Source organism: Thermobia domestica, chromosome 12 (genome assembly GCF_964235325.1).
Source record: "Thermobia domestica chromosome 12, izTheDome1.hap1.1, whole genome shotgun sequence".
Taxonomy (NCBI): domain Eukaryota; kingdom Metazoa; phylum Arthropoda; class Insecta; order Zygentoma; family Lepismatidae; genus Thermobia; species Thermobia domestica.
In genome coordinates, this window is record NC_137465.1 from 74,895,095 (window position 1) to 74,922,552 (window position 27,458).

At 36.5% G+C, this 27,458-nt stretch overlaps 1 protein-coding gene across 3 annotated transcripts in view; it reads right to left on the reverse strand.

The window, feature by feature from the left end:
* The window catches only part of c12.2 (von Willebrand factor A domain-containing protein c12.2), a 1,756,568-nt gene that overhangs the window by 509,893 nt on the left and 1,219,217 nt on the right, over positions 1-27,458 (reverse strand). For all 3 annotated transcript variants that reach the window (XM_081733805.1, XM_081733806.1, XM_081733807.1), the window contains exon 12: positions 3,058-3,164. In XM_081733805.1, coding sequence (XP_081589931.1) covers positions 3,058-3,164 — 107 coding nt within the window. The remainder of the gene's footprint in view (positions 1-3,057; positions 3,165-27,458) is intronic.

Below are 27,458 nucleotides of genomic sequence, written 5' to 3' on the forward strand. Positions count from 1 at the left end.
ATTATTTTTGCTCTATGGTGATCACTATTGAAATTAGAAGTGGCAGTAAATTTCTACCACTGGAAAACTTGGTGACAGTCTATTGCCAAGGTACTGAATTCATGCTTCTCGCTAACTATTACCATGCTTGCTCTATGATGATCAATACTGAAACCGGGAGTTGTGATCAGGGGCGGATCCAGGACGGACTTCTGGGGGGGGAGGTGGGTTGAAATACTAATACTTAGAACTATTTTAAGAGCTCCAAACTCTGGGATGGGTTTTTATTTATATATAAAATAAGAAATTGTCATCTTCTGGAGGAGGGGGCGACCGCCCCAATCGCCTCCCTGGATCCGCCCCTGGTTGTGATACATTTCTCCTACTTCCTGTTTTTGTAGAGAAACAAGTGAGTTTCGTTTCACAGTGTACAACTACGGTAGACTTCCAATCTATGCGAATTGAATACTCAAACTTCAGTACAACAAGTAGCACAACTAAAACTCCTGGTTGGAATAGATTAATAAGATCAAAGATAGAATCTGTTCCTCGGATGCTGAATCCATATTAAAAAGCCATTATTAGCTATCACTTATCGTTTTTGTTCTATGGCGATAAATATTGAAAGCAGGAATGGTTAATTTGAACCACTTCCGGTTTGAATAGAGGGTGAAAGGAGGAGATGGAATCTATTCTTAGGACGCTAAATCGATTTCAGAAAATTTCTTCTGGATATCTTTTATAGTTTTTGCTCTATGAATATAAGTATTGGAACCGAAAGTAGTAGCAAATTTCAAGCATTTCAAAAGAGTTCTTTGATGTTTGTCAACAACTATATTACTTTTTCAGAAAAGGACGCGTTGCAGCAGATTACGCGGGAAGGAGTTTAACGCGAATGTTGGAACAACGTTGGACTGGACATCTTGACACAGTGACTGTAATTCATGACGACAGGTTTCACATATTAAGTGCACTGTTGGCAATTCAAACTTCCCGTGAAGAACACGCCTCAATGAAAGTTGAAGCTACCGGTTTACTACATCAGATTTCCACTAAGACTTTCTGTTTCCTTACTGAGCTCATGTTCAGGATTCTTGGATATCTAAAACCGACAAACGCACTGCTGCAAAGAAGAGATTTGGACATTGATGCAAGTTAATAGGATCGGTAACGGAATAGCTCAGGTCTTGCCGGCAAGACGAAGGAATATTTGAAAATATCCTTCACGATGCAATGAAGGCATATGCCTTAAACACTTCGATTCAGCAACCATTGAAACGCAAACGCACACTCCCCAGTCGCTTAGCTGATTCGGTTGTTGATTTGGAAGGCATAAATTTGGAAAAGTGAAAGGAAGACGAGAAGGAGCTGAAAAGATTATTCTGCGAAGTTCTCGATACCTCCGCCGAAGAAATTCGGAGCAGATTCAGTGAGACAAGGGCAGCTGTGATTGGTGCCATTCACCACTTACTGAGCGAAAAAAGAAGTGAAGAAACTTGAAACCTCTGTGTGATGTTGTAAAGGACAAAGACCTGCTTTGCAAAGTGCTTCAGAATTTGAAGCAGGAAATAGATCTAGCAAGTCGACTAATCAACAAGACATCATCTCTGGAAGAGCTCACAAAACAAATTGGAAAATATGGCGAGGCTTTCCCGGGCCTAAAGATGCTTACAGAAGCTGCTTTAATTATTCCGTCTTCTACGTCCACAGTCGAAAACTGCTTCTCACATCTGACAGCTCTCCTTCGACCTCAACGTCTGTCTATGGGACATGAAAGGAAATCGGACCTCGTTCTCCTGGCTTATAACAAAGGTATTCTGCATGCACTAGATCTAGACCAGCTTGTAATTGAATTTGCAAAGTGCTCGCGTAAACTCCCTTTGATGAAATTACTTACATAAGGACTATAAAAAATATTTATTTTACTTATGTCAGGGTTGTTTCTTAATTTTAATACATAATAATATCCCATAATCTACTTGTAATAAAAGTATTGTAGTTCCAAAATACTATAATTTAGATAACAGTTAATAAACGTTCCCAGTGGCATATTTACGATTTTGTTTCGGGGAGGGCTTTGCTAACTTTCGGGGGGGGGGGTACCTGAAAATGTTAAAAATCTGCAAGTATTTCATATACTTTACTATAGTAAGTAAGATTTCGGGAGGCTTACGCCCGGAAGCCCTCCCTAAATATGCCACTGAAAGTTCCTAAAATAAATTATTATTTTTTACTTTTAGTACTACTTAGTGTATTAAAATATATATTGAATTATATACCATCATTTTAAGGTCCCTGCCATTGCCCCCTCAGTATTCATCATTGCCCGCGCTAAGCAATCAGGCTGTCTACGGGCCTGGTCCAGCACCTAACACATTACTCCAGGTCACCCATCAGTGACGGACGTTCAGCTGTGTTGTACCTTTAATTTTTGATACACTTCGTGCGACTTAAGTAGCATGAACCATTTTCACTAATACTAGTCAAATGAAAGTAAATACTACAAATAAAACAATATGGATGATCAGTTTTGTCCAAAACCTGGGTACAATTATTTCTCTCAAAAGCTTTTCATTCTTGTTTATAGTTGAAACTAAATTTAACCAATGCGAATCTTCTTTGTATCAACTTGGTACCTTATAATTTCGTATATATGACCGCAGGTATTCCTGTAAACGAGAGATGGATGGCTAGCTTTTACTGAAAACACCTTACACATAGAATGGACATATGGGGTGAAATTCATTGTATGCTCTCAATAGATAAAATACGTAAATGATTATTTTGGTTATAAAGGAAATCTGTTAAGAAAAGTAATAAACTGTACATAGTTCAACAAAGAACAGACAAAACAAGTACTTCAAGTTGGAAAAAATCTTGATTATACTTATGGTTTCACAATGCTGTATTTACTATCGTCTCTACATTTGAAACTTTATATTTTGATCTACGTAACGCCTTAAAATGTAAAACTAACTTCTCCTTATTCTCGATGTTTTTATACCAGTTAAATGTTAATTATATTCTTATAATTTGTAGCGCATAAAGTTATTGAAGTTATACAATTAAAATACTCACCAAATGTTTAATTATGCTCAATTCCTCTGTCATACTTAATGGTCTCATATGATGATATAAAAACAAACTGAGTGCTTCAGCTGACAACCACTGCCCTACGCTACCACCTATAAGAAAATCAGATAAAACTGATCATCACTTTAACATTACAGTCATTTACAAATAATATTCGTACTGCTGCAGAACCATTTACCTGATAGGAACAAAATGCACACACGTAAGTCGCTAACAAGAACATGTAATGTATCATTACAGTCGTGTAATGAAATTTTTGTTTGGAGGTGTCCAATATTTTTTGAACGTACTGTACTATACGATTTTTCAAAATATATTTTTCGATGGGCACGAGCGAGTTCGAGCGAGTTTTCTTTGAAGCTCGACTCGACTCGAAACAGATACCTTTGAGCTCGACTCGAGAACTCGGCTCGAAAAATTTCCTCCAACTCGACTCGAATTTGGTTCGAGTTTCGAGTCGAGTCGAGCCAAAACGAGTCAAATCGAGCCTAATCCTGTGTGTAGTTTCAAGTACTCTCTTCAAGTATCCTACATAGACAATATAATTATTATCAACGATACTACTACTACTACTACTACTTATTATTATTATTATTATTATTATTATTATTATTATTATTATTATTATTATTATTATTATTATTATTATTGTAACAAAAAAACACCGTGTATAAACATGAAAGATAGGCGCTTTGTATCTGAATACTAAAAACTGGTTGGCTGTTGATCTCGGTAGTCGTGAAGTCTAGGAGACAAGGACATCGTTCACGAGGTTCCGGGTTTATATTCCAGAGGAGCATCAGACCCGTTGCCAGACGGGACTGGGGAGTGATCCCTCCCTCAAGGTTAATTGTCTTCCCTGGAACTGTGAGTTGTGATAACCTGTGTTTGAGAATTTCATTAAAACATGAATTTTGTTTTCATGATAAATTTACGTCATACATCGAAAACGAGGCAAATCCTGTAAGTATGTAGTTTTAAGTACTCTGAGTCTAGAAGAATGGAAGGAACGGGCAAATGAAGATTAAGGAACACATGGAAATTCAATGTCCACCCTCCACAGAGCTGACGTCATCATTAAGGACGAGGGGATAGATAGAAAAAGGAATTAAATTTAACAGCAAACTGGCATCTTGGCTTATGCTGTTGGAAAAAGATGGAAGAAGATTGGTGAGGGCTATTTTAATACCATCCCGACATCGCCTCGTACACGAAAACAGTGTACCATCTTTTTTTTCTTATGTTAAATGAATGGTATCAGGATAAAGTATGCAAAGCTCACAAAAAGATGCCGAACCGAACCGAACCTTGTAAGTGCAGTACAAGTCACCTACTAGTTGAAATATTCCGTAAATGCGGCAACTGTAGTACTGTATATGTTCCAAGTGTGTTGCCAGGGTCTCACTGATGATAAAAAAAAAACTTTCTAAGTGTCAAATATTCTTCATATTGGCAAAATATCCCTACACTTAGTATGGAAAGATATCACATACATGCCATCCACGGTGGGGGGAGTCACTGTGTCCGGACCCTCCAGATCAGAAGTTCGCAACTCTTTTAGAATGATATAGGTCTACTTGTGTTTTGCCTGCACCAGGGATGCATTCACGGGGGTCTAACCGGTCTGGATCAACTCAAATCTCTTGACTTTGGATCCTTCCAAGAAAAATTTGGTGCGTGCCTCGCTGTATATTACGATACGCAACAACATATTAACATTAAAAACAAGAGGATTAAATGTGATCTTTTAAAATTAAACTCCACGGTTCTGCCGTGTAAGGTAAAAACAATGCAAACATGGGACAATAATATCATAAACCATGCTGTAAACAGAGCTCGATCCCATAAACTAGCTCATGTTTTACTCGCCGGTCCTTTCTCTCATATATCTCAACAATTCGCTTAAAAGAAAAATATAGGACATGAATTCAATGATCCGTTGTGGCAACAAAATACGTTAATGTTGATAGTGCAATTTTTCAACAATTTTATAATATTCTTTTGTGTGTAAAGCACGAATAAAAATGTAGCTAAATACACTATGTATTTTGTCGTTTGTCCGTCCACTTAGAGAATCAAATCTAAGCGTGCGATAGCATCGCAAGTGAAACTATTGAAAGCTATATTAAACTAATATACTGTACAGCGAGGGACACTTCTGGATGGTACAGCCATATGGAGATTTACGGCAAGAGTGCTCCACCAGTTGTCCAAAATATTTGCCGGGAAGTGTTGCAACCGAATTAACTTTAAAAAAAGGCGGGTTGCATAATCGCCAGGCACTGAAAATTCCGGTACACTTGGGTGAAATTCCCACTACCGTCTACAGCATCATTTCTCCAAAATGAGATGAATCTTAGACGTTTAGTTCTTATGCCAAACATACTACTTCATATTTGTCCTATTCCTGAAGATAAAGTGCAACAAAAAATGAGAGTCCAATCCTGTTGCTGTTGGAGTGAACTCTCTTCAAGTCGTTTGATATGAAATGACTTTGCAGAACCTGAATAAATATTCTCTCTTCAGGGGGTGTAGGAAGAGCGAATGCTCCCCTCCTACACTAAGAAAACATATACATTTAATAAAATGCTTAACGAGAGTGAGCCCATCGGTATAGCGCTTTTATGATTTGAAATCTTGCTCCCAAGGCATCTTATGTGATAACTAAGGCCCGGATTTTTATGTTTTTACATATTTTTTCCTTTGTATGTACGCTGGTGAAAATATGAAATGTTCGCAAATTACGAAGTAAAGAGCCATATAAACCAAAATCACGTTACATATTTTTACATATTTTGAAGTCTGTTACATATTTTCCGTCTACTGTACATATTTTTACATAAATTCAGTTTCCTTGCTCCTTTTCACTAATTTTCTTTAAATAATACGCAAATAAAAATAGGCCTATATATGGAACAATAACTCAAAAAATACTTTATTTATCTGTATTTTTTTCTCTCACTTTGTTCAACTGATTTGCATTGCGGGAAAGCTGGGTTAAAACAAATCATACACCCTACAATATGCAAAGAAACGTCGTCAGTTATCGCTTCCAATCATGAAAAAAATATGTTTTTTATATATAAAGAAAGAAAACAATATAAGGATTTTTGTGCTTATCGCCTTTGCAAGCAGACGCCGCTCGGATGTGTGCCGACAAAACAAACTAAAACGCACACAGTTGACTGGCTCTCTCACTTTTTTTTCTTGTATGTGCAACCTCTACGGGTGGGGGTGGCGGTGAGAGGGAGGTGATTGGAGCGGCTAGGCTTTATCACTTGTTTCTTAAATCGAATAAAAAATCGCTTTTGTATGACTCGATGGCTACTTCACCACTTCTTCCTTCAAACAAAGGGAAAAAAGATTCAGTTTCGCGACCGGTTTGTTAGTGTGCAGCTTGTGACCGAGTCAGTTTGTTTCTTGTTTTCAATATGGCTTCCTCTTTAGCGTCAAAATTGGAATCGTGGATAGCTATGGATGACGCTTATACCACAGACGGTAAAATTGTATTTGGTCAAGTATTCGATAAGAAAGTGGGCTATTCAATGAAGTCGCAATTGGACCAGAACACGAAAACAGCTCTTCACATGAAAAACAAGGTGTTACAGCGTGCCACAAAGCAAAAACTTTTAACCCAAACAAAACCAGCATCTGAAAACAGCAGTGAATTTTACAAAGACCTTGCCAATGCGTTCATAGCAGCAGACATACCGTGGTATAAATTGCAAGTCCCACAGTTCGCGTCCTTTTTGGAAAAATATTGCAAGAGACACATTTCTGACGAATCTAGTATCCGCAAGAATTATTTGCATGTGTGCTATGAAGATACTATCAAACACATTCGAGCTGAAATTGGTGATTCGCATATATGGTTTGCGGTGGATGAAACTACAGACGTATTAGGACGTTTCGTTGCCAATCTGGTAGTAGGAAAGCTTGATCCTGATTCTCCATCGCGACCATTTCTGATCTGTTCAAAAGTTTTGGACAAAACAAACCATTCCACAGTTGCACGTTTCGTAAATGATGGACTGAGAGTGTTGTGGCCAGAAAGTGTTCCTGCAGAAAAAGTGCTTCTGATGTGTTCTGATGCTGCGGCGTACATGTTAAGAGCTGCCGATGCGCTTAAAGTGTTCTACCCAAACCTTATTCATATGTGCTGTTTGGTCCATGGATTACATCGTGTAGCAGAGGAAGTGCGGATCAACTTCCCTGAAGTCAATGAGCTTGTGTCTTCTACTAAGAAAGTTTTTGTGAAAGCCCCTGGTCGTGTGCAATGCTACAACAATATGCTACCAAATATGTCCCTACCACCGCAGCCTGTACTGACACGGTGGGGCACCTGGATACAGGCTGTTAACTTCTACAATGAAAATTTTGATGCTGTAAAGTCAGTTGTCACCACATTTTCTGCAGAGTCCAGTGCAGCAGTACGTGATTTTCAAAGTGCGTTCAAAAATCCTGTTGTTCAATGTTCACTAGCGCACATTGCAAGTAATTTCGGGTGGATTGCAAATGTTAGCGAGAAGCTAGAAAAAATCAATATTTTTTATGTTCAATAATGTGATTTTTTACTTTCTTGATACATATTTTCACTTGTTTCTCTTGAAAATTTGTACGTATCTGTAGGAAGTTATTACAGAAATATGTTACAGTATATTTATTAGCTAAGAAAATAGCACAGACACAAAATAAACACGAAAAAATATTTTTACATATTTTCATATTTTTAACATATTTCTTACATATTTCATTGATTTTTGTTACATATTTATGTACATATTTCGGTACTTTGTACTACATAAAAATCCGGGCCTTAGTGATAACTGACAACATAGGACAACGGGAGATGCAAATATGATGAAGGAGAAATAAACTCATATGTGCAAATTCAGAATTGGAGACAAAATGATCGGATTGCATCCATATTTTCTCGAAAATTTTGATTTTGTAAGTAGACAAGTAAAACCTCACCCGAAACCTGAGAGCATTCCATTACCAATAGTTGAATTCAAGTGGACAACTCAGTTGAGAGCGTCAGATGATTAGGGAGGGAGAGAAACATCTTAAGATATGGGGAACAAACAATGAAAAAAGAACATCAACAAAACTCGACCGGACTCGAACCCTAATCCCCATGATTACCAAGCCACGTCTTTGCTCACTCATCCACGGAGCCATACAGAATGGCAGACAGTCATACGTCAGGAAAAAACGTTCGTTACGACCAGTGATTTATTTGTAGGGGGAAGCTAGGCAAATTCCCCGTATCTAGTTTTTCTTTCCTTGGCACTAACACTAATTACTGTTGTTCCAGCCTGGGAAGAATATTTTCCACCTCTCTAGAAAATTTCCTAATAATTAGCATACATTTTTAGCAACACAAAACATTTATTCAGCGCTGTTCTGCATTATTATACTCACACAAACGAATTATTCCCAATTCTATGAATCCCCGTACCAAGTAAACAGAAGCACCGAGTATGAAATTTTATATCTCGCGAATAGTTTTGTAGAAAATACCTAAACTAAATTTTCTATTTGGAACAGAGGTAAGCACACACGCGGGGCTTAGGAAGCAGCTTGCGCCCATAAGATTTGTTTTGGTAAGTAAGGGACATAAATTTACATTCAAATGGCAAAATCGCACGTTTAATTATACCATAATTATACTTTTAAGAGCGCCATAGGCGTAGAACGAATGCCATATGCGTAGAAATTTCTGGAATTAATATCACTAATTTTGTTTCTTTTTTTCGTTTATATATAAAATTCTCATCTTTTAGTCCTTAACAACACAGAGATTATTGCTTAAACTGTCACTATGGCATTACATTTCATTATATAAAGAAATGAAACTATATATATATATATACCTAAAAATATCGAAAATAATATGACAAATATTATGAACAATTTTATAATAGAACTAAGCAATGGTTTATAATAAACTGCAATGAAATGCAGAGTATTTGAAGTTAGCGATAATATTGCCAGTAGATACTGAAATACAAGTTTCTTGAACAGATAGGGACACTTCAACTTGAAATAATGCACCTTGAATTTGATTCTCGATAGAATCTGAAATATGTTACGAACTTTAAACCTTGAATAACGCAACACAAGTTTGAATCCCATAGTTATAATAGTGTCGTTACAAACTCACTAGCGATACTGGCTCATTGAAAGAATTCCTGCTTCCCGATCTTTTTATATAAATCAACCAATCTAAAGCCGGATCTTTGATCAAAAGGTATTTTCTCCTTTGCGTATATTTCAGGGAGAACATGTAACGTCAACTTTTTATTAGCAAATGTAGCAACTGATCAAATTGAATAATGCTAAAAATAGCCTACTTTGCTTGCTAGAACTTATGTTTGGTAGAAGTTTATACATCAAATCGTTTTTTTTGTTCGTTTCTTGTTTTTTAGTTTTTTTCTAGGTTTCTGAATACTTCGGAAGATTTTAACAGAATGCTTGTAATTATAAATTTATGGTTGCTCTATTTGAAATGAAAAAAATATTTATTATGAAGAAAATGGTCTGCAGAGCTCTTTCTAGAATGTCTGTTATTAGTTGTAATAGTTGATTTGATTTTAGCGTCCCATTCAGCAGCGAGGCTATGGACTTAAAGCTTAGCGTGAGATCCGAAACCATAGGCTTCTACTGAGAATCGAGCTTCGTTTTTAGGAAAAAGAATCTGACCAGAGCCAGTTCTTACGCGTTGGGGTTAGAACAGACCCTATTATTATACTGGTATTTGGAAGCAGTGATAATTGGTTACGAATTCCGTGACATGGAAGCAATCACACTCGTGTCCCGGCATGACCGGAACAGATCTGGGGACGACGAAACGTCGTCATACACACGGTGACTTTTTATGATACTGTTAAACATTAAAGTTAATATATCTTTTTTATATCAATAAATAACTTAAATAACTAAATAAAAAGACAGTAACAATACTATTTACGTATATCTACATAGTATATAAATGAAAAATACGTTGTGTATCATAACGAAAAATGGCTGAACCGTTTGAAATGTATTTTATTGAAATAGCTAACCTCTAGCTTGAACTAAGTTGTTGAGATCTAGCTCGGGAAAGTACTCCCGGAAGTAGTAACTAAATACACGATTCTGATTGGTTGCGCAATGCGTATCTTGCTACGTAGCCTGTACCTCTGTATATAACAGAAATCATACGATTGTTGCTATCTGTCCTCGTGGTCGTGCGCGGTAGCGCTGTAGGCTGGTAACAAGAATTGCTTTTGGCGTGGGTTCAAACCCGGCCTAAGGAAATTTTTCTAATTTTTAAAAACAAATCATTCATAACATTTTTTCAATAAAATATGATAAACAAAGTACTCAAAAAGGCAATTTCCTTACTTTTGGAGAGATAAGTTGTAGTGGCAGTAGTAGTGCAGAAGCGAAGATATATGTATCTTTCCATGAAATCATGAAAATAAAAATAAAAAAGACTTCCAACCCTAATCAGAAGGTAGATTTATTTGCAGGTGTCTAACTGAGTTGTTTGCTACGCGACGTTATGCCCTCAGACAAACTACTGCCGATCGACTAGATAAGTCTTAAGGGCCACCATGAAGAAAGAAAGAAAAAAGAAAGAAAAAGTATGCTTATTTCAAGGGGAAAACAAAATAAAATGGTCTATCTGCTCCTTGAGATTAAGTGTTTGAAACCAATGCTGTTATGAATATCCATTTTTTTTAAATTTCCTTAGGAGACTAAAGGGAAACGTTAATTCTCCTGTATAAGAAGAAAGAAAAATATATTTCACATATCACACAGATAACAAAATAAAATAGCATATTTATCTACGCCTTAACGTTAAGTGCTTTAAAATTGTTCAGATTATTTTTCCTTATTCCCATAATACGTAAAAAGAAAAAATGAGAATTGTTAATTCCCATAGAAAAAGAAAGAAAAATATAATTATACTTATCAAACAGAAAGAATAAAATAAAATATATTTAAAATATATTAAAATAAAATATGACTAAACTTTAATGAAACACTACCTAAGTAAAACGTTTGCTCCGAATAGTCTCTGCAAGCAATTTGTAGAAAATGGACAGAAATAATGAACATAATCTATTAGTTGTCAATTAAAAGTGGAGCAAGTGATACTTCGAAACCCAAGTAGAATATTCACTCTGCTTTATGAAAATAATAAACATTTTACAAAAATAATGATGTTTTGGCTGTATCGTAAATATTTTAGTAAATAAATAAATAAAATACATATATATATATATATATATATATATATATATATATATATATATATATATATATATAATTCAATCACCGCAACTGGATACCTGATTGCATGGGTGAAGATAATGAATATTACCGAGGAAGTTAATTATCCGTCCCTGATTTGAAAACTGTTCCGCGTAGACATCTTTAAACAAATTCCATTTTTATGAAACATAGTGAAATTGATCAAAGACAAGCGCTACAATTCGACTCAACTGACATTTGTGAGTATTTGCGGCCGTTTGCCTGTTCCACAACTATCTTTTATTGTTTTGGTTTCATTTTAATGAAAATTGGCTCATGGTTTCAACTAATAATCCTATTGTTTGGGATTTAACTCTATCAAGAATAAGGGGTGAAAGCTAAACCACTCACCCTTTGCACATATACATACAAAACAATTTTGTGTTATAGGCAAAACGACGTGAAGATCATTTGATTAGACAAAACATAGCCTATTTTTACTTTAGGCCATCCGCATCATTCTAATTGGTTGCGGGTGAAATTGGCAATGGATAAGCGCGTAAAAGGGACCAAGTTTCTCTGAACGTCGAAACTTTGTTATTTAAATATTATAATAAAATATTTTAAAAATAACTTTCACCATATTGAGTCAATTTCGATTCAATATGGCGTATATTTTCTTTGGGGCTTCTCGATCATCCCTATTAAACGAAGTCAATTGGGGTCAAGAGAAAAATGAAATTAACTTTTTCAGTTTTACGTCCAAAGATTATGCCCTGTAGACTAAGGGGGACGATCATTGAGGGATGTGAATTATGATGGTAGACTTGATGGAATGATAATGTGAGAGGAGATGGAAGTATGCCGGCTATCAAGAATTAGAGGTTGAATTACTTTACCCTGCCGTTTTAAAAAGATCCAATATAACTTCTGTAAAAAGTATTTAATTTTTAAAGAATATGGTGTAAATGTAATTTGCAGTTTATGAACAAGCCACACTTTTAGGTGTAAAATCAGTCAAGATTGACCAATCGCCTTCTCCCCATCATGTTCCTTTACAAAATTCCAAATATTATTTTGTAGGTTCCCAATTATCTCCGCTGTTTGGAATTATAATTGGTCAATAATAAAGGAGTAAATTTCATTCCTCTTGTCATGTAAGAAATATTTTGTGCAAATTAGAGTTTTGTGAAACATACCGGTAATGTGTTTTGTTTGAAATTACAGACATAAAGTTATTGTTTGGAGTTGAAGTTGGAGGAAAACAAGGTGAATTAATTTCATTTCGTGAAACTGTTAACAATATTTTTCTCGAAAGTTCCCAATTTTCATGAAATTGGTTTCTTTCAGGCTGTAGTTAGGCCTATTGTTTATGCTGTTACGCATGGGAGTTGGGGGAAATTAAGCCAGCTTCAAGATTACATTTTACGATAACTTCTGTGCTTTTGTTAAAACTGATTTCATGAAGGACCTTTTTTATTTATTTTTTTTTGAAAGTGTAAGAACTAGAGACCTGCACGGGCCGAATTTTTCGGCCCGAGCCCAATCCAGCCCGAACGTACCTAGGCCCGGCCCAGCCAGGGCCCGAAAAGTTTTGGAGATTTTCGGCCCGAGCCCGGCCCGGCCCGATAAGTTTTTTAAAATTCTTGGCCCAAGCCCGGCCCGGCCCGATAATTTTTTTAAAAATTAGCTCGAGCCCCAATGTTTCTCAAAATTTAGTACTAAATTTGACCTAACCTCAGAAACATTTTCTAAACTCTGGTTCTCAACCTGGTGCTTGCCTGCCGAATGGTACCATTGCCTCCTAAATTTTTGCCTGTCATCGAGAGAACAAAAACTCCATTCCCTGTAACAAAAATCTAACTTAATTGATTTTTAACATAAAGTGAAGATGGCAATATTGTTTAGCGACAGGCAAAACATTCCCACCATTTCTTGTTATATTTTGAGTTCAGTGAAGGTCAAGGTTAGAGCTCAATTTATCGCATAATGCCTGCAATCCTCTATAGTGAAAGTGGAGCCGCTAAGCAACACAAACTGTAAATAGCTATTGCATGCTTTGTACCATTTTTCACGGACATACTTCTTCAACGTTTGGCTTTATTCCAATTATCGTTTAACGAAAGTCAATAATTATTAAAGAATTGCAATTGATCGGCCCTAGCCCAGCCCGACCTGAAGAGAAATCAGTGTCGGCCAGCCCAAGCCCGGCCCGGCCCAAAGAAATAACAGTGTCGGCCCGCCCAAGCCAGGCACGGCCCAAAGAAATAACAGAGTCGGCCCGCCCAAGCCCGGCCCGTGCAGGTCTCTAGTAAGAACTACTATTGTTGGTAGGGACTAAAACTGATGAAGAGAAAGATAATGTAAATGTAAAAGTTGAAAAGAAATCCGCTCGCTTCTTTAACACACAGCACAAGCAGTGGTGATAAAACGTTATTTTGTAAAGAAGAAATAAAATACATAATTCTAGCCCCAAATGTCTTTTGGGCATTAATTAGGAAAAAATAAAATTAAAACTAATTTTTCTAAAAACGAAATAAAATATTTAACTTTAGCTCCAAAGGTCTCTTGGACATTTATTGGGAAGAAAATAAAATCAAAGTTGAATTTAATGAAGAAAACGTAAGACATTCAATCAAGCTTCAAATGTCTTTTAGGTTAATTGAGAACAAAAATGAAATGTGTAACTTCTTTACCATTGAAGAAAAAAAATCAATAAAAGGCAAATATTTGGAAATGAAAGAATTCTAGTATTTTGTGTAGTCACCTTCTGCTTCTATAACGTCACCCAAACGATTAGGTATACTATCTACAAAATTCGAGAATATAGTTGGATGTTGTTGGAAATTATTCCTGAGTTCTATTACATGTGCCTCAAGAATTTCTTTGTTACGGTCTTGTCGAGGTTCTTCCTATTCTTGAACCATTAACGCCCAAAGATGTTCTATGGGGTTAAGGTCTGGCGATCGAGGAGGCCATTCTATACATATTAGCTCTAGATGATCTTCCAACCATGCTTGAGTTTGCCTCGAGGTATGAACACCACTATTATCTTGCATAAACACGAATACCTCTTGTTCTGGAAACTTTTCGTGTAGAGACGGAAACAGTGTATTCTCCAGTACTTGGATATAAGCCGCACTAGTCATTCGTTCAGGAACAGGAACGATTTCGCCCGGACCTTCAGCTGTCATATAGCCCCAAAAATGAGCTGAAACTCGTCTTGAATGTTCGGTACGAATGACATGTTGTGGAAGATATCGTGTCCCGCGCGGCCTGTATAATATCATTTTCCCTTGCTGATCAGAGAGGAACACCTTCTAATCAGACCAGATGACGAGATCCCAATAGGCTTGTGGAAGACTCACGTTCTTCTTAGCCCATTCTAAACGCCTTTCCTTGTGGTAATCTGTCCAAATAGTTCTTATAGCTGGTCGTGCGTGACGGAGTCCAGCCGCAATAAGAAGCTGCCTTACTGTCTTGTGTGAACATCCTAGTTCAACACCTTTGTCTCTCAACACCGACCGATGACGCAAAGGATGGTTCCGTACTTCTTCAACGAGAATTTCATCTTGGGTCTTTGATGTTGCCCGCGGTCTTCCACTTCTGGGTCTTGACTTAGTCCATTCTCTGTTTCCCTGCTCCCCATGACGATCCAGCCACTTCCTCACGGTTCTAGGATCACACCCAAACTCTTTAGGAATGAGAGGCAATTTCTCACCATTAGCAGCACGGCCAATAATCTCGCCTTTTTGAGCGGCAGTTAGCTCCAAAGCGCCTTTAGTTCTGGGCATTTTTGCTGACACTAGAATCACAAACGAAATACTCCACAGGATGTACGACTGTGAAGGCGTGTGTTAAGGATCAGAGTAATATTATGTGTTGATTTATTTATTTATGCATGTTCATTGTGGGTATTATTAATTTTATTTTTGTAAAGAAGCAAGTTACTACCCGCAAATATAAATATAATTCTAACTATAGACCTATTCTTTTTCTATTTTTGACAAAATAATATGACGAGAGTGGATCTTTTTATTTGTTTTTCGGTGTGAGACTGTTGACCAGGGTGAAAAAAATCATGTTTTTTCAAAAAAAGATATAATGTTTGTTGATTTTTTTAATTAAATCGATCTTTTAAATTTAAATAAAAAACTTTCTTTTCGTATAACACAAGTCGCGAACTGCAGAAAAGACATTAGGAATTAGTATTAAATGTTAATTATGTCATTTCGGTGGAAGTATTGGGATTTAATTTTGAATTAATCCCCAATCGTTAACCCATTTCAATGCCAAAGAATGTGTCTCAAGCATTAAGGAAAAAACTTACAGCAACTTATCAATATGGCACTTTTCTTTTGACGAAAGTTACTGATATTTGGCAGCGGCATATTTTTTTTTTAAAAAAATCGAAACTAGCTAGCGGCACGAAATACATATAAAGTACATAAATTTCGCATAAAATTAACTAACTCTATGGCGTATGGAACCCGGAGGATCAATTCCACGTTTTCAAAGGCTTTCCACTGACTTCTATCCTTAGCCACCTGGATTCAGTTTCTACTTTGTATTCCTATATCTGTGAAATCCATCTAAATATTGCCCTCCCATCTGCACCTAGGTCTTTCTAATGGTCGTTTTCGGATCGGTCTTCCAGTTAAGACTTTGAAAGCGTTCCTACTTTTTTCCATCCTGGCTACATGACCTATCAATGTTGGGTAAACCGTATAAATTATGTAGTTCCTCGTTATGAAGTTTCCGCCATTCCCCATTCCCATTCCTTTTGGGTCCGAATATTCGTATGAGGATCTTGTTCTCAAATACTTTCAGTCTGTGCTCTTCCCTCAAAGCAAGCGACCATATTTCGCAACCATACAGAACAACAGGCATGATTATCGTTTTATATATTTTAAGCTTCAAATTTCTCGCCAGAATTTGCGACAACAAGAGATTTTGAACTTAATAATAACACGAATTCCCTGCTTTTAGTCGACATTTAATTTCTTCGTGAATATCGTTTTCGTCTGTTAATATTGACCTTAGATATTTGATAGTGTCCACTTTATCAAAAGTATTATTCGATATTTTAACGCATCCAAAATTTGCAGTATTACGATCCCGAATAACTTCTATGTATTTAGTACAAAAAAATTCGCCTGAAGTTTTAAGATCTATTATTTTCTTTTTTCGGAGAGGGGCTCGAGCTCCTCTAAATACGACCCTATTACCTGAAAACAAACATAAACGTGGACACAAAAGAACTTTCGTCTTAAATTTCCATGATGATTTCTCCGTTGGAATAGTTTTAACGATTTAAAAACCCTATGTTGCAAAGAGAAGAAAGCAAGATTCACCCGTTACCCGTTCAAAACGGGATTTTCACTAATCATCCTCTGCATGATACTCGTTTTCATATTGTGCTTACATACATTTGAGTCTCATTGTATTTTATTATTATCTTCCATAATCGAAATAACAGAACAAAAACGGGATTTTACTTATTTTAACTTTATATTAATTTATTTCGGATTTTGATTTAAACCAACGATTTTTATTCAAAAAATCAAGTGATCTAAATCTTCATTAAAATCGTGATTGAAATCAGACTGATTTAAATCAATCCACCGTGCTGTTGACCCAATGAAATTTCCTCCAGTAGTAAGCAACTACTTATTCAATGAGTCATCACTAAACGCTATAGGCAAAGAAAGGCAAAGCGATATCGCCTGAAGGTTGTTTGAAATGCGTGTCTTGTCTTTGTTTTACCTGTGAAGTGAAGGCAATTTGCTTTTCTACTAAGTTCTGACACATTATGTCAATGAAATATTGGTCTGTCTGTGAATACAGAGGAAAGAAAAAAATATGGGCTATTCGCGTCAGTCTATTAGATCTTTAAGCGTGTTGGAAAAATAAACCATGTCCTGTATTTAACCAAAATATGGTTAATAAACTAGCGTTATTATCATTAAAAGCCGTATGTGTCCTGGAACCTTGTATTATACCTGGAAAAGTTCGTGTCAGATCCATAAGAAATGTAACATTTTATGATTATGCAACGATAAAGGAAAAAAATGGAAGTACACTCTGTCTTAGTGTTCGGTGCGGAAGACCTGGGTTCAATTTCGAGTGTGAGTTTATCTGGTTTGGGATAACACGTTAGGCTGTAGGCCCATGTCTCATATAGTCTCGGTGCTGCAAGTTAAGTTAAACTTTTAACCATCTAACCCATCAGACTTAGAGCTCACAGGATTGTGAGAAAGTGATTGGTGTGATCCGTGGTGCGTTGCAATTAAAAAAGCCACAATGAGAATGACAATGCTCAGATTTTTAGCTTCTAAAAATTGGGCCTATGGGTCCCTAATATAAGCTTGGCAAAGTAGTTAAATATATTCTAAAACTCATGAAATAGAATCAACAATTAATTTAAAATTATTGACTTAGTATAACTGTAAACCCAGGGCTTAAAAAGAAATATGTAAAAATAATTAGACACATAGTTGCATTCGTCTGGATTTTCAAAGCACGTTTTTACTGTTCACATCAGTTTAAAAATTATCAACCAACTAATTACAATTTCCATTCTCCACACGAGAAAAATAAGTGTACGAAAATGTTATTTGGGAAATATTTAAGCCCCTTTCCTCCCCCCTAGAAAAACAACAAATGATAAAAGCTATCCCAGTCAATCCACGTATTAACTACGTATGTTCAAAATTGATTGTAAACAGTTAAATTACTTCCTTGCTTTGACCATTTAATTAGGATCTTGTAGCAATTACCCCCGTTCCCCACCCCAAACATTCTACACGACAAATTTTCCTGGCTCGCTTGCTTGAATTTCGACAATCCCTTAAAATCAAATAACTTATCTTTTCTGTTATTCTCAAGCGCTTATACTCTTACAGACCTTGCACTTATCTTTCAGTGCAATGTTTTGACACACATAGACGCACACATCAAACAAGAAAGGCAAATATAAATTTAGTAAGAAGAGAAAGCAGAATCGTGTTGTTATAATTCCATTTAAAAATGAAATGAACATTAATGAAAAATTAGTTTCACGTTCCACGATAAAGTCCTTTTGGCTAAAGGAGACGGATCATCAACGAAACTAAGGTTTCTTAAAGTAAAGTTTTAGTGATCTAACGACAGCCGAATCCGAGGCTACACGAAACACAGGCTCACACGCTACCCACTACATCAACAGGAACGGTTAGGGCTCCTTTAGCTGTGTCGTAGACATTTTCATTTCCATCGTCTCCAGGTTTGTTCGGTCATACTGGATCCAGGTAGTGAAATTCTTATCTAGTTTCATTACTGTTTCTCAATAACAAATATATCACAAGGTTTGTTGCAACCCAAACGGGTAAGAACTGACTGTGGTCATATATTCTGTTCTATCTGTTCTAGAAGCGGAGTTCAATTACCGGCAAGAGCTCATGTGGTTTGGATCCCACGTTAAGCTGTATATCAATGTCTCATATAGCCTCCGTGCTGAACGGGACGCTAAAATCAAATTAACTACAACAACTAATAACATACATTCTAGAAAGAGCTTTACAGACCATTTTCTTCATAATAAATATTTTTTTCATTTCAAACAGAGCAACCATAAATGTATAATTACAAGCATTCTGTTAAAATCTTCCGAAGTATTCAGAAACCAAGAAAACTAAACAAACAAAAAGAAAAACGATTTGATGAAACAAATGAAAAAAGAAGAAAAATGGAGATCTTGAAAGTAAAACGTAGACAAGCTCACCAGTGGTCAGAAGATGCTGTCTGCAATGCACTGAACAGAATGAGTCGGTGGGTGGTTAGAGTCGTTTCGCCCAAAGGACGTTTCGTCCAGAAACATTTAGTCCAAACACATTTGGTCCAGTGACATTTGGTCCAAAGGGCAATTTGTCCAAAGAACATGTTGTCTAAAAGACAATTGGTCCAAAGGACATTTCGCCCAAAAGACATTTCGTCCAAAGGACATTCCGTCCAAAGACATTTGGTCCAAAGGGCATTTCGTCCAAAACACAATTGATCCAAAGGACATTTCATCCAAAAGACATTTGGTTCAAAGGATATTTCGTCCAAAAGACAATTAGTCCAAAGGACATTTCGTCCAAAAGTCAATTGGTCCAAAGGAAATTTCATCCAGAAGACATTTGGTCCAAAGGACATTTCGTCCAAAAGACAATTGGTCCAAGGGACATTTCGTCCAGGGATGTTTAGTTCAAAGCACATTTCGTCGACAGAACATTTGGTCCGGTAACGCTTGGGGGTCAAGGGTTTGTTTCTATTAGAAGAGTAAAAGTGATGCAATTAACATTACGACTCACAAGTAATAATTCCCAAGTGTAACACTCCAATTTTGAAAAAAAAATGGCAGATAGATACTACACATAAAATAAAGGAATACGTGTTTTTTCTGCGGAAAAGTGGTTTTAGGGGAACAAAAGCCCCTACTCAAAATTTTGAAAGTTCACGCCCGAAAGGCAAGAAGAAGTGGACCGAAGTGAACGAAATTGTGCACAGATATTGCAGACGTAAGATGAGGGAATACAGGTTTCGTATTTTCCTGAAAACAAGAAAAAAGTTTGGGTGGGATACAGACCCCTACAAAACTTTGACCGTGAAATATCAATAGTGCTAATAACAGTATGTCAGAAGTGCTTAAAGGACATGAAGAATTGGAACGACACATTTTGTCGGGACAATACGCAAAAAATAAACGAATGCGAGTTTATTTTCTCCGGAAAACGTTTTTAAGGGACAAAATCCCCCACCCAAAATTTTGAAATTTGAGGCCTAAAAAGCAAGAAGAAGTGCACAGAATTGAATGACACTTGGACATAAATTGAGGTAAATATTGTAGACGTAAATTGGGTTGAGGTAATTGGGTTTCGAAAAAAGGGCGACAACTTTCAAAATTTTGCGTGAGAGTTTATGCACCCTATAACCCTTTTTTCGCAGAAAATAAAAAACCGTGTTCATTTATTTTTTGCATATTGTCCATACACAAAGTTTCGTTGCAATTCTTCATGTCCTTTACACACGTCTAACATACTGTTACTAGCACTTTTGATATTTCATGAGCAAAGGTTTGGAAAGGTCCGCGCCCCACCCAACCATTCTTTCCAGGAAAATACGAAATCCGTATTCCCTCACTTTTCGTCTACAATATTTGTGCACAATTTCATTCATTTCGGTTCATTTCTTCTAGCCTTTCGGGCGACAACTTTCAAAATTTTGGATGGGGGCTTTTGCCCCCCAAAACCGTTTTTCCGCAGAAAATGAAAAAAACACGTATTCCTTTATTTTATGTATAGTATCTGCCTGCCAAATTTTTATCAAAATTGGAGTGTTACACTTGGGAAGTGTTACTTGTCATAGCTTCTTATTTCAAAAGGAAATTTTGAAATAGAGATTTATTCCGCGATTTTCTTTTGGATAAGACAAATATATGCTGAGATATACAGAAGAAACGTAAACGCCTGAAAACTAAATGTCATCTTTCTTCGCTTTCATTCATAATTTTACAAAAAAAAATACAGTTTTAGCTTTGCAGAAATACAGTTGTAGCTTCGTTGGTTAAGGAATGCACTTCCCAAAATGATAAAGAACCCTTTCGAGAGAAAACTCCGTCTTCATTTGCGGACAACATTGCCTCCGCATGGTCATGTGAATCTTGTATTTGGTTTGAGACTTTGAGTAACACTGAAATAAAAATACAAGAAAAGTTAACAATTCTGGTTTTTCATACAACTCACTAATTATATAGAAACGTCTGCCGAAGTTACACACTATCAATAGTCTACGAACCAGACTTGTGGTTAACCTGAAAAGATACGTATATTCTACACGATATGTTCCAACTTTCATCTTATATTTGTCAATCACTTTTCACAATGTTGCAGCCAAGAATGTGACTGTTTATGAGTATTATTTTTGGACACTAAGAATATATTTCACACATGTGTATTTTTCTATTCTCAGTATTTCTTCAAAGATACTTGATACATAATTTTTCACTTTTCTAACACAAGGGTTTGAATACCTAATATTTAACTTACTCAAATTTAAACTCCATTAATTTTAGTTACCAGTACTTATTTTAGAACTATTTTATTCACAACATGTAAATTTTAGATGTCATGTTAGCAGTTATTACAGCAACATACTTCACACTGCAACCTTTCCCTCACTCCTGTTGTTCGGCCAATTTGTTTTCAGGCGTTTACGTTTTTCTGAATATCTCAGCATTATTTGTTCTATCGAAATGAAAATTGCGGAATAAATTTCTATTTCAAATTTCCTTTAGAAATAAGAAGCTACTGAGTCGAATTGTTATATGAATCACTTTTACTCTTGTAATAGAAACAAACCCTTGACCCCCAAGCGTTACCGGACCAAATGTTCTGTCGACGAGTGTGCTTTGAACTAAACATCCCTGGACGAAATGTCCTTTAGACCAATTGTCTTTTGGACGAAATGTCCTTTGGACCAATTGTCTTTAGGACGAAATGTCCTTTGAACCAATTGTCTTTTAGACGAAATGTCCTTTGGACCAATTGTATTTTGGACGAAATGTCCTGTGGACCAATTCTCCTTTGGACGAAATGTCTTTTGGACCAATTGTCTTTTGGACGAATTGTCCTTTGGACAAAATGTCCCTGGACCAAATGTCATTGGTTTAAATGTCTCTGGACGAAATGCCCTTTGGACGAAATATCTTTGGACTAAAAGTGTGGCCACCCGGTGGGTCAGTGTGAGTCACGGTGACTGGTGTTTCGCAGTAGGTCACGTCCTGTTGACCCACGATCCACTGACCCACTCACAAATCTTGACCCATTTCACCCACTTACCAACCGACCCATTGACCCACTCCATCTTTGATTTTAACATGTTTTGTTTCATTTAAAAGACGAAACATACATCCACATATTTTTTTCAGCGATTGCGGAGGTTGGCTTAGTATCATAGTTGAAATGGTAATTTCTTCTTAAGGTGAGAAATTGATATGATTATAAAGCCCATCGTGCAGTGGGTACAAATTACCTTCCAAAGTTATTAGAAAAGCTTTCTCGCCCCGAAAACTATGAATTCGACAAATATTTAAGTAATTTTTGAGATTTTATTTTTAGCTCTCACAGTCCATCATCCTGTGAAGATGGGGATGAATTTGGATGTAACCTCCATTGGGGACAGCACTATCCATCTCAACGACCGAGAAAATTATGGATAAAATACTAAGATCAGTCGTTTTACATTATTTTTACATGTCACACCTCCCAAGTTGCATAACTTCATACTACTACAATATTTTCTTCTTAGATTGAAAGTAATATGTCCCCAAAGTTTGGTAAAGGTTGTCCCAGACATTCAGAAATACTCTGCAATATTCATTTATACAGAAACATTAAAATACATAGAGCTGTGCGAGCAATGCCTTCGATGCTGCCTTTGTAAATTCAAAATCCAGCAGACATGTTTGTTCAGAAATGTTGCTATTTATCTCGGTGATAACAAAACCATGGACTCTACACTGATATCGGTCGTTTTGAATGTTTGTATATGTTACTCCCTTCGACTCTTCTTATTAGATGTGCTGGGGGATCTTACTCCTACTGGAAGTTAAACGTAAACTTAAAGGTCATCAGAACTGCTCCCAATGAACTTGGGGACCACGAAAGATATGGATTGTATACTAACATTGGTCATTTTCAACTATTTCTACATATCACAAATTTCACACACTCCTTCGGAGTGTTAATGGGGGCTTAACTTACATGGCATCTAGAGTGACACTCTTTATCTAAGGGACCCCCAAAATTACACATTCGACACTAATGTCGGTCTTTTTTATAACTTTGACGTCAGCCTCTTTCATTCCTCCTAGGACAGCAAACGGATACTGCCACCGCTAGGACTAAATTTGGTCTTAAATTGCATTAAAATTTCTAGACTACCAATTAATTTAGCGAACAGTGCTGCACTTAGAATCTCGGCGTCCCTACGCACTTTTGCTCTCGGCGCCCCCAATAACTACATGTTTCTCCGCCCCTTGGTCCCTAACTTACAAATAAAACTTAATTCGAATATGCTTAATTAATGAATTTATTGCAGTTAAATACCACTCACTAGATGCTACAGCTACAACTACGTAATAAAAAATAAATGGGAAACATGTTCTGAATTATTTTTAGATTTCTTACGCCATCATTAAATATATTAGAATAGTAAAAGAGGATTGCTCATGAAATAGTATATTTGCTCTCGATTTTTTACTTTTTCATATGAAAAAAAAAATAAAATTTTAAACTTTGCGCTCTTCAAATATGTTGCCCTCTAGGCACGGGCCTAGTTGGACTAATGGGAAATGCGGCACTGAAAACTTACGTTTCGACTCTAATATCGGTTGATTTCGATATTTTTATGTCGCTACGTAACCACCCTGGGTGCTAATGGGAGCTTAATTGGACTTGAATTGAAAGTAGAACTGTTTACCTAAGCGACCACGAAACTATGAATTCGATACTAATATCGATCCTTTTCTAGCATTTTTGATATGTACGACAGTACTCTTTTCTAGATTGTAAAAAATATGGTTAAAATTGCTCTAGACATATCAGAATTATGTTGAAACACACACATACATCCACTTTCATATATATAAATACAGAACGAGCGAACGAGAAAGTGAGAGAGCGACCAAAGGCATCACCACTTCCACATTGCAAAAGCATATATCAGGTATTGAATTGAAAATCTATGTAAAGACCTTCTGCTGTGACATGCTTCATAAGGACCAATCCAGTGCATGCGGAAATTTCATGCATTGCGGAAAATAGAATTTCAAAAAAAAGTCATTGACCCAGATGGGGATCGAACTCTCAAGCTTACGATTTGAAATCCAACGGCTTAGCACTTTTTTTAACTGATTTATTGACAGCTTAAAAATACATTTGTGCAATTTAACAAAAACTACAAATTATACAACATAACTACTGATCAAAAAACCGCCCCAAGTTATGAGGGGGAAACAAAAACTTCAAATAATTAGCAAAAAATCCATAATAAGAAGAAACATTTTGACATTTGACATGCGCACCGTACATAATCAATTTGTATTGGTATTCTGAATAGTCTACATGAGTAACCAGATAGTACACTGTATAAGCACATAACCAGAGCATCGAATTTTGTTTAGGCTGCGGCATATAGCAAAAATCAGGAAGGCGTAATAAAGTACCTGGGAATGCTTGAATTCCACAGTGGCATATATATCCTAACATGGCCCGTAATAAATGCCATACTGGTAAAACCTTAGAACACGTCGTGAGACGATGTTGAGAATCATCTTCCTGTCCACAAGAGCGACATACGTTGTTTGCAAGTAAGTTAATGCGTACTAACCGAGCAGGGGTAACAAGAAGATCATGTACGACTTTATACCACTCAATGCGTATATATTGTGGTATGACAGGACTATTTTTCCAAATTTGCGTCCAGCAAGAGGTGGGACTTATTCTTTCGACACGAGAGACTGTGGTATGGTCAGAAAGTAACCTTGTATTGTACAATTTTTTTGCAAGCTCTCGAGAAGAAAGAGCCGGATCTCGTTCTAAATAACTGCCCTTCAATAAGAGTTCTTTTAAATAAGAGACCGATGGGAGTAAGTTACCTATATTTAACGGTGCAAGTATACCGACTCTCTCATACCAGAATAAAGCCCACTCTTTAGTGAAGAAAGGAGATTCCTGATACAGTTTACAATACCATTTTGTGAAATACAGAACATAACACTTTAAACGGATATTGATCAAATTAAGACCTCCACTCTCCTTCCTTTTACATAATATTGAATAAGGCACACGAAAGATTTGCCCTTGCCAAATATACCAAAGACTCAAAGATTGAATTTGGCGGAGACTATCCTTCGGAGCAGGCAAAATTTGGGCAACATGCCATAATTTTGCATAAATATAGCTATGACAAATCCAGATTCGTTGTTCCAAATTAAATGGTCGAAAACGAATATCCTGACAAAGTAACTTTATATTAGTGACCACTCTCTTCCAATTAGAAATAATCATTGAGGAAACATTTGGCTGGTAGACTATACCTAATATAGAGACTTGCGACACAACAGATATAGTAGTCGGCAGATAAGTCGGAGTTGTAACACCAAACTGTAAAAATTTACATTTATGCATATTTAGACTAGCTCCAGCAGATGTTCTAAAATGAGCCATAACCTGCATAACTTGTTGATAATCCTCTTCTGAACGGATAATGACACTAATGTCATCCGCATAAGATCGCAATGCAAGTTTAGTGCCGTTTATTGGAATTCCAGTAAGCTGGCGATCGAGTTCCGTAATAAGAGGCAGGAGATATATACTAAACAAAACCGACGACAAGGGGTCTCCTTGGCGTATGGACTTACGAATTGGGAATGCTGGTGTCAAGAAACCATTGACTTGGAGTCTAGAAGCTGCATGTAAAAACAGGGTTTGGACTTGTTGAATGAATTTATGAGGTAACCCTATATGTTGCATAACATGAAATAAGTAGGAATGTCTTACATTATCAAAAGCTTGACAGAGGTCTAAACTCAGTAAACCACTCATAGTACCTGTGGTATCAAACCAAGCAACTGTGTCGCGAAAGTCCATTAGAACATCTAACATTTTGTTACCAATACTAAAGCCACTTTGGGCGTCATGCAATAGATCAGGCATGAAAGGGTGCAATCTACGAGCAAGACATTTCGCAATAATTTTGTAATCACAGTTGAGTAATGTAATAGGGCGGTAATCACTCAAGACCTGGGATTTATCTTTCTTCGGTATTAAAACAATGACCCCCGTAGCAAATGTGGTAGACACCTGACCCGTCTCTAGAATATAATGAGCGACTTCAAGAAAGTCCGAGGCAATAATATCCCAACAACATTGATACCATGCATACGGAATTCCGTCAAGTCCTGGACTAATCAATGTACTACAAGATTTAACTACTTGGTGGATTTCGTTCATTGTATATGGTTGGGTCAAGAGTTGTGTTTCAGAGGTAGGAAAATTCACTTGCGGCAGAGGAAATGGCGGATCAGACTGAGTAAGATCAGGTATGTCATTAAATTTATTTTGATATTCGGAGAGTATATAAGCCGCTATATCAGGTTGCTTCTGAAGGACATTAGCATCCCCTGTATGAAGAGAAGGAATAATGAGACGTTCTCGTCGGCGAGTTTCTTTTATATGTTGGTACATGGATAACCTTTCGTGTGGAATCGTCACTGGATCACGTCTTCTTGCCCTAAACCCTTCTAAGTTTTTTTCGTTGCAAATTTAAAACTTTTGCTTTAAAAAATTGCAATCTTTGATATTGATCTGGAAGATCATTCCTGTGACTCAATTCTTGGAGACATTTGTGATAAAATTGCAAAGTATGTGTAGTCTGTATAGCCTGATCTTGTGCAATGCGCATAAAGAAGGTTTTGATATTGGGTTTAACCATTTTCTCCCACCAATTGAGAATAGAGTTGAAGTGGGGCTTACGTTCACACCATTTAATCCAACAGTTTCGAAAGTTTTCTTTAACTTCAGGTAAATCTAACAAAGAAGAGTTTAATTTCCAATAAGATTTACCCATTAACTTTCGTGGTACATCATAAGGGATCCATATTTGTACTGAAAAATGATCGGAAAAAGAATTACCACGCACATCATACATCACTTGTGGTGTACACAACCTATCACTAAAATAAAATCTGTCTATTCTACTCTTAGTACTATTACTACGGACATACGTGTACAAATGGTCATTCTTTTTAAAAATAGCAACATCCTGTAACCTAAGTCCATCGACTAAATATCGTAATTCAGGACTATAACTAGTGTCTCCTGTGGCATCTTTTCCAGGTCGAATAATACGATTATAGTCACCCCCAAATATTACATGATCATACGTCAGATTGAACATATATACTAACGTTTCATTAAAAAAATATCTTACGTTCATTTATTTTATTATGCCCACTAGGAGAATATATATTAAGAAATAATATTTTGTTCCAAAGAAAACCAATAGCACGGCCATCTGGTGTCATGCGCAACTGCAAAATCTCAAATTCGTGCTTGATC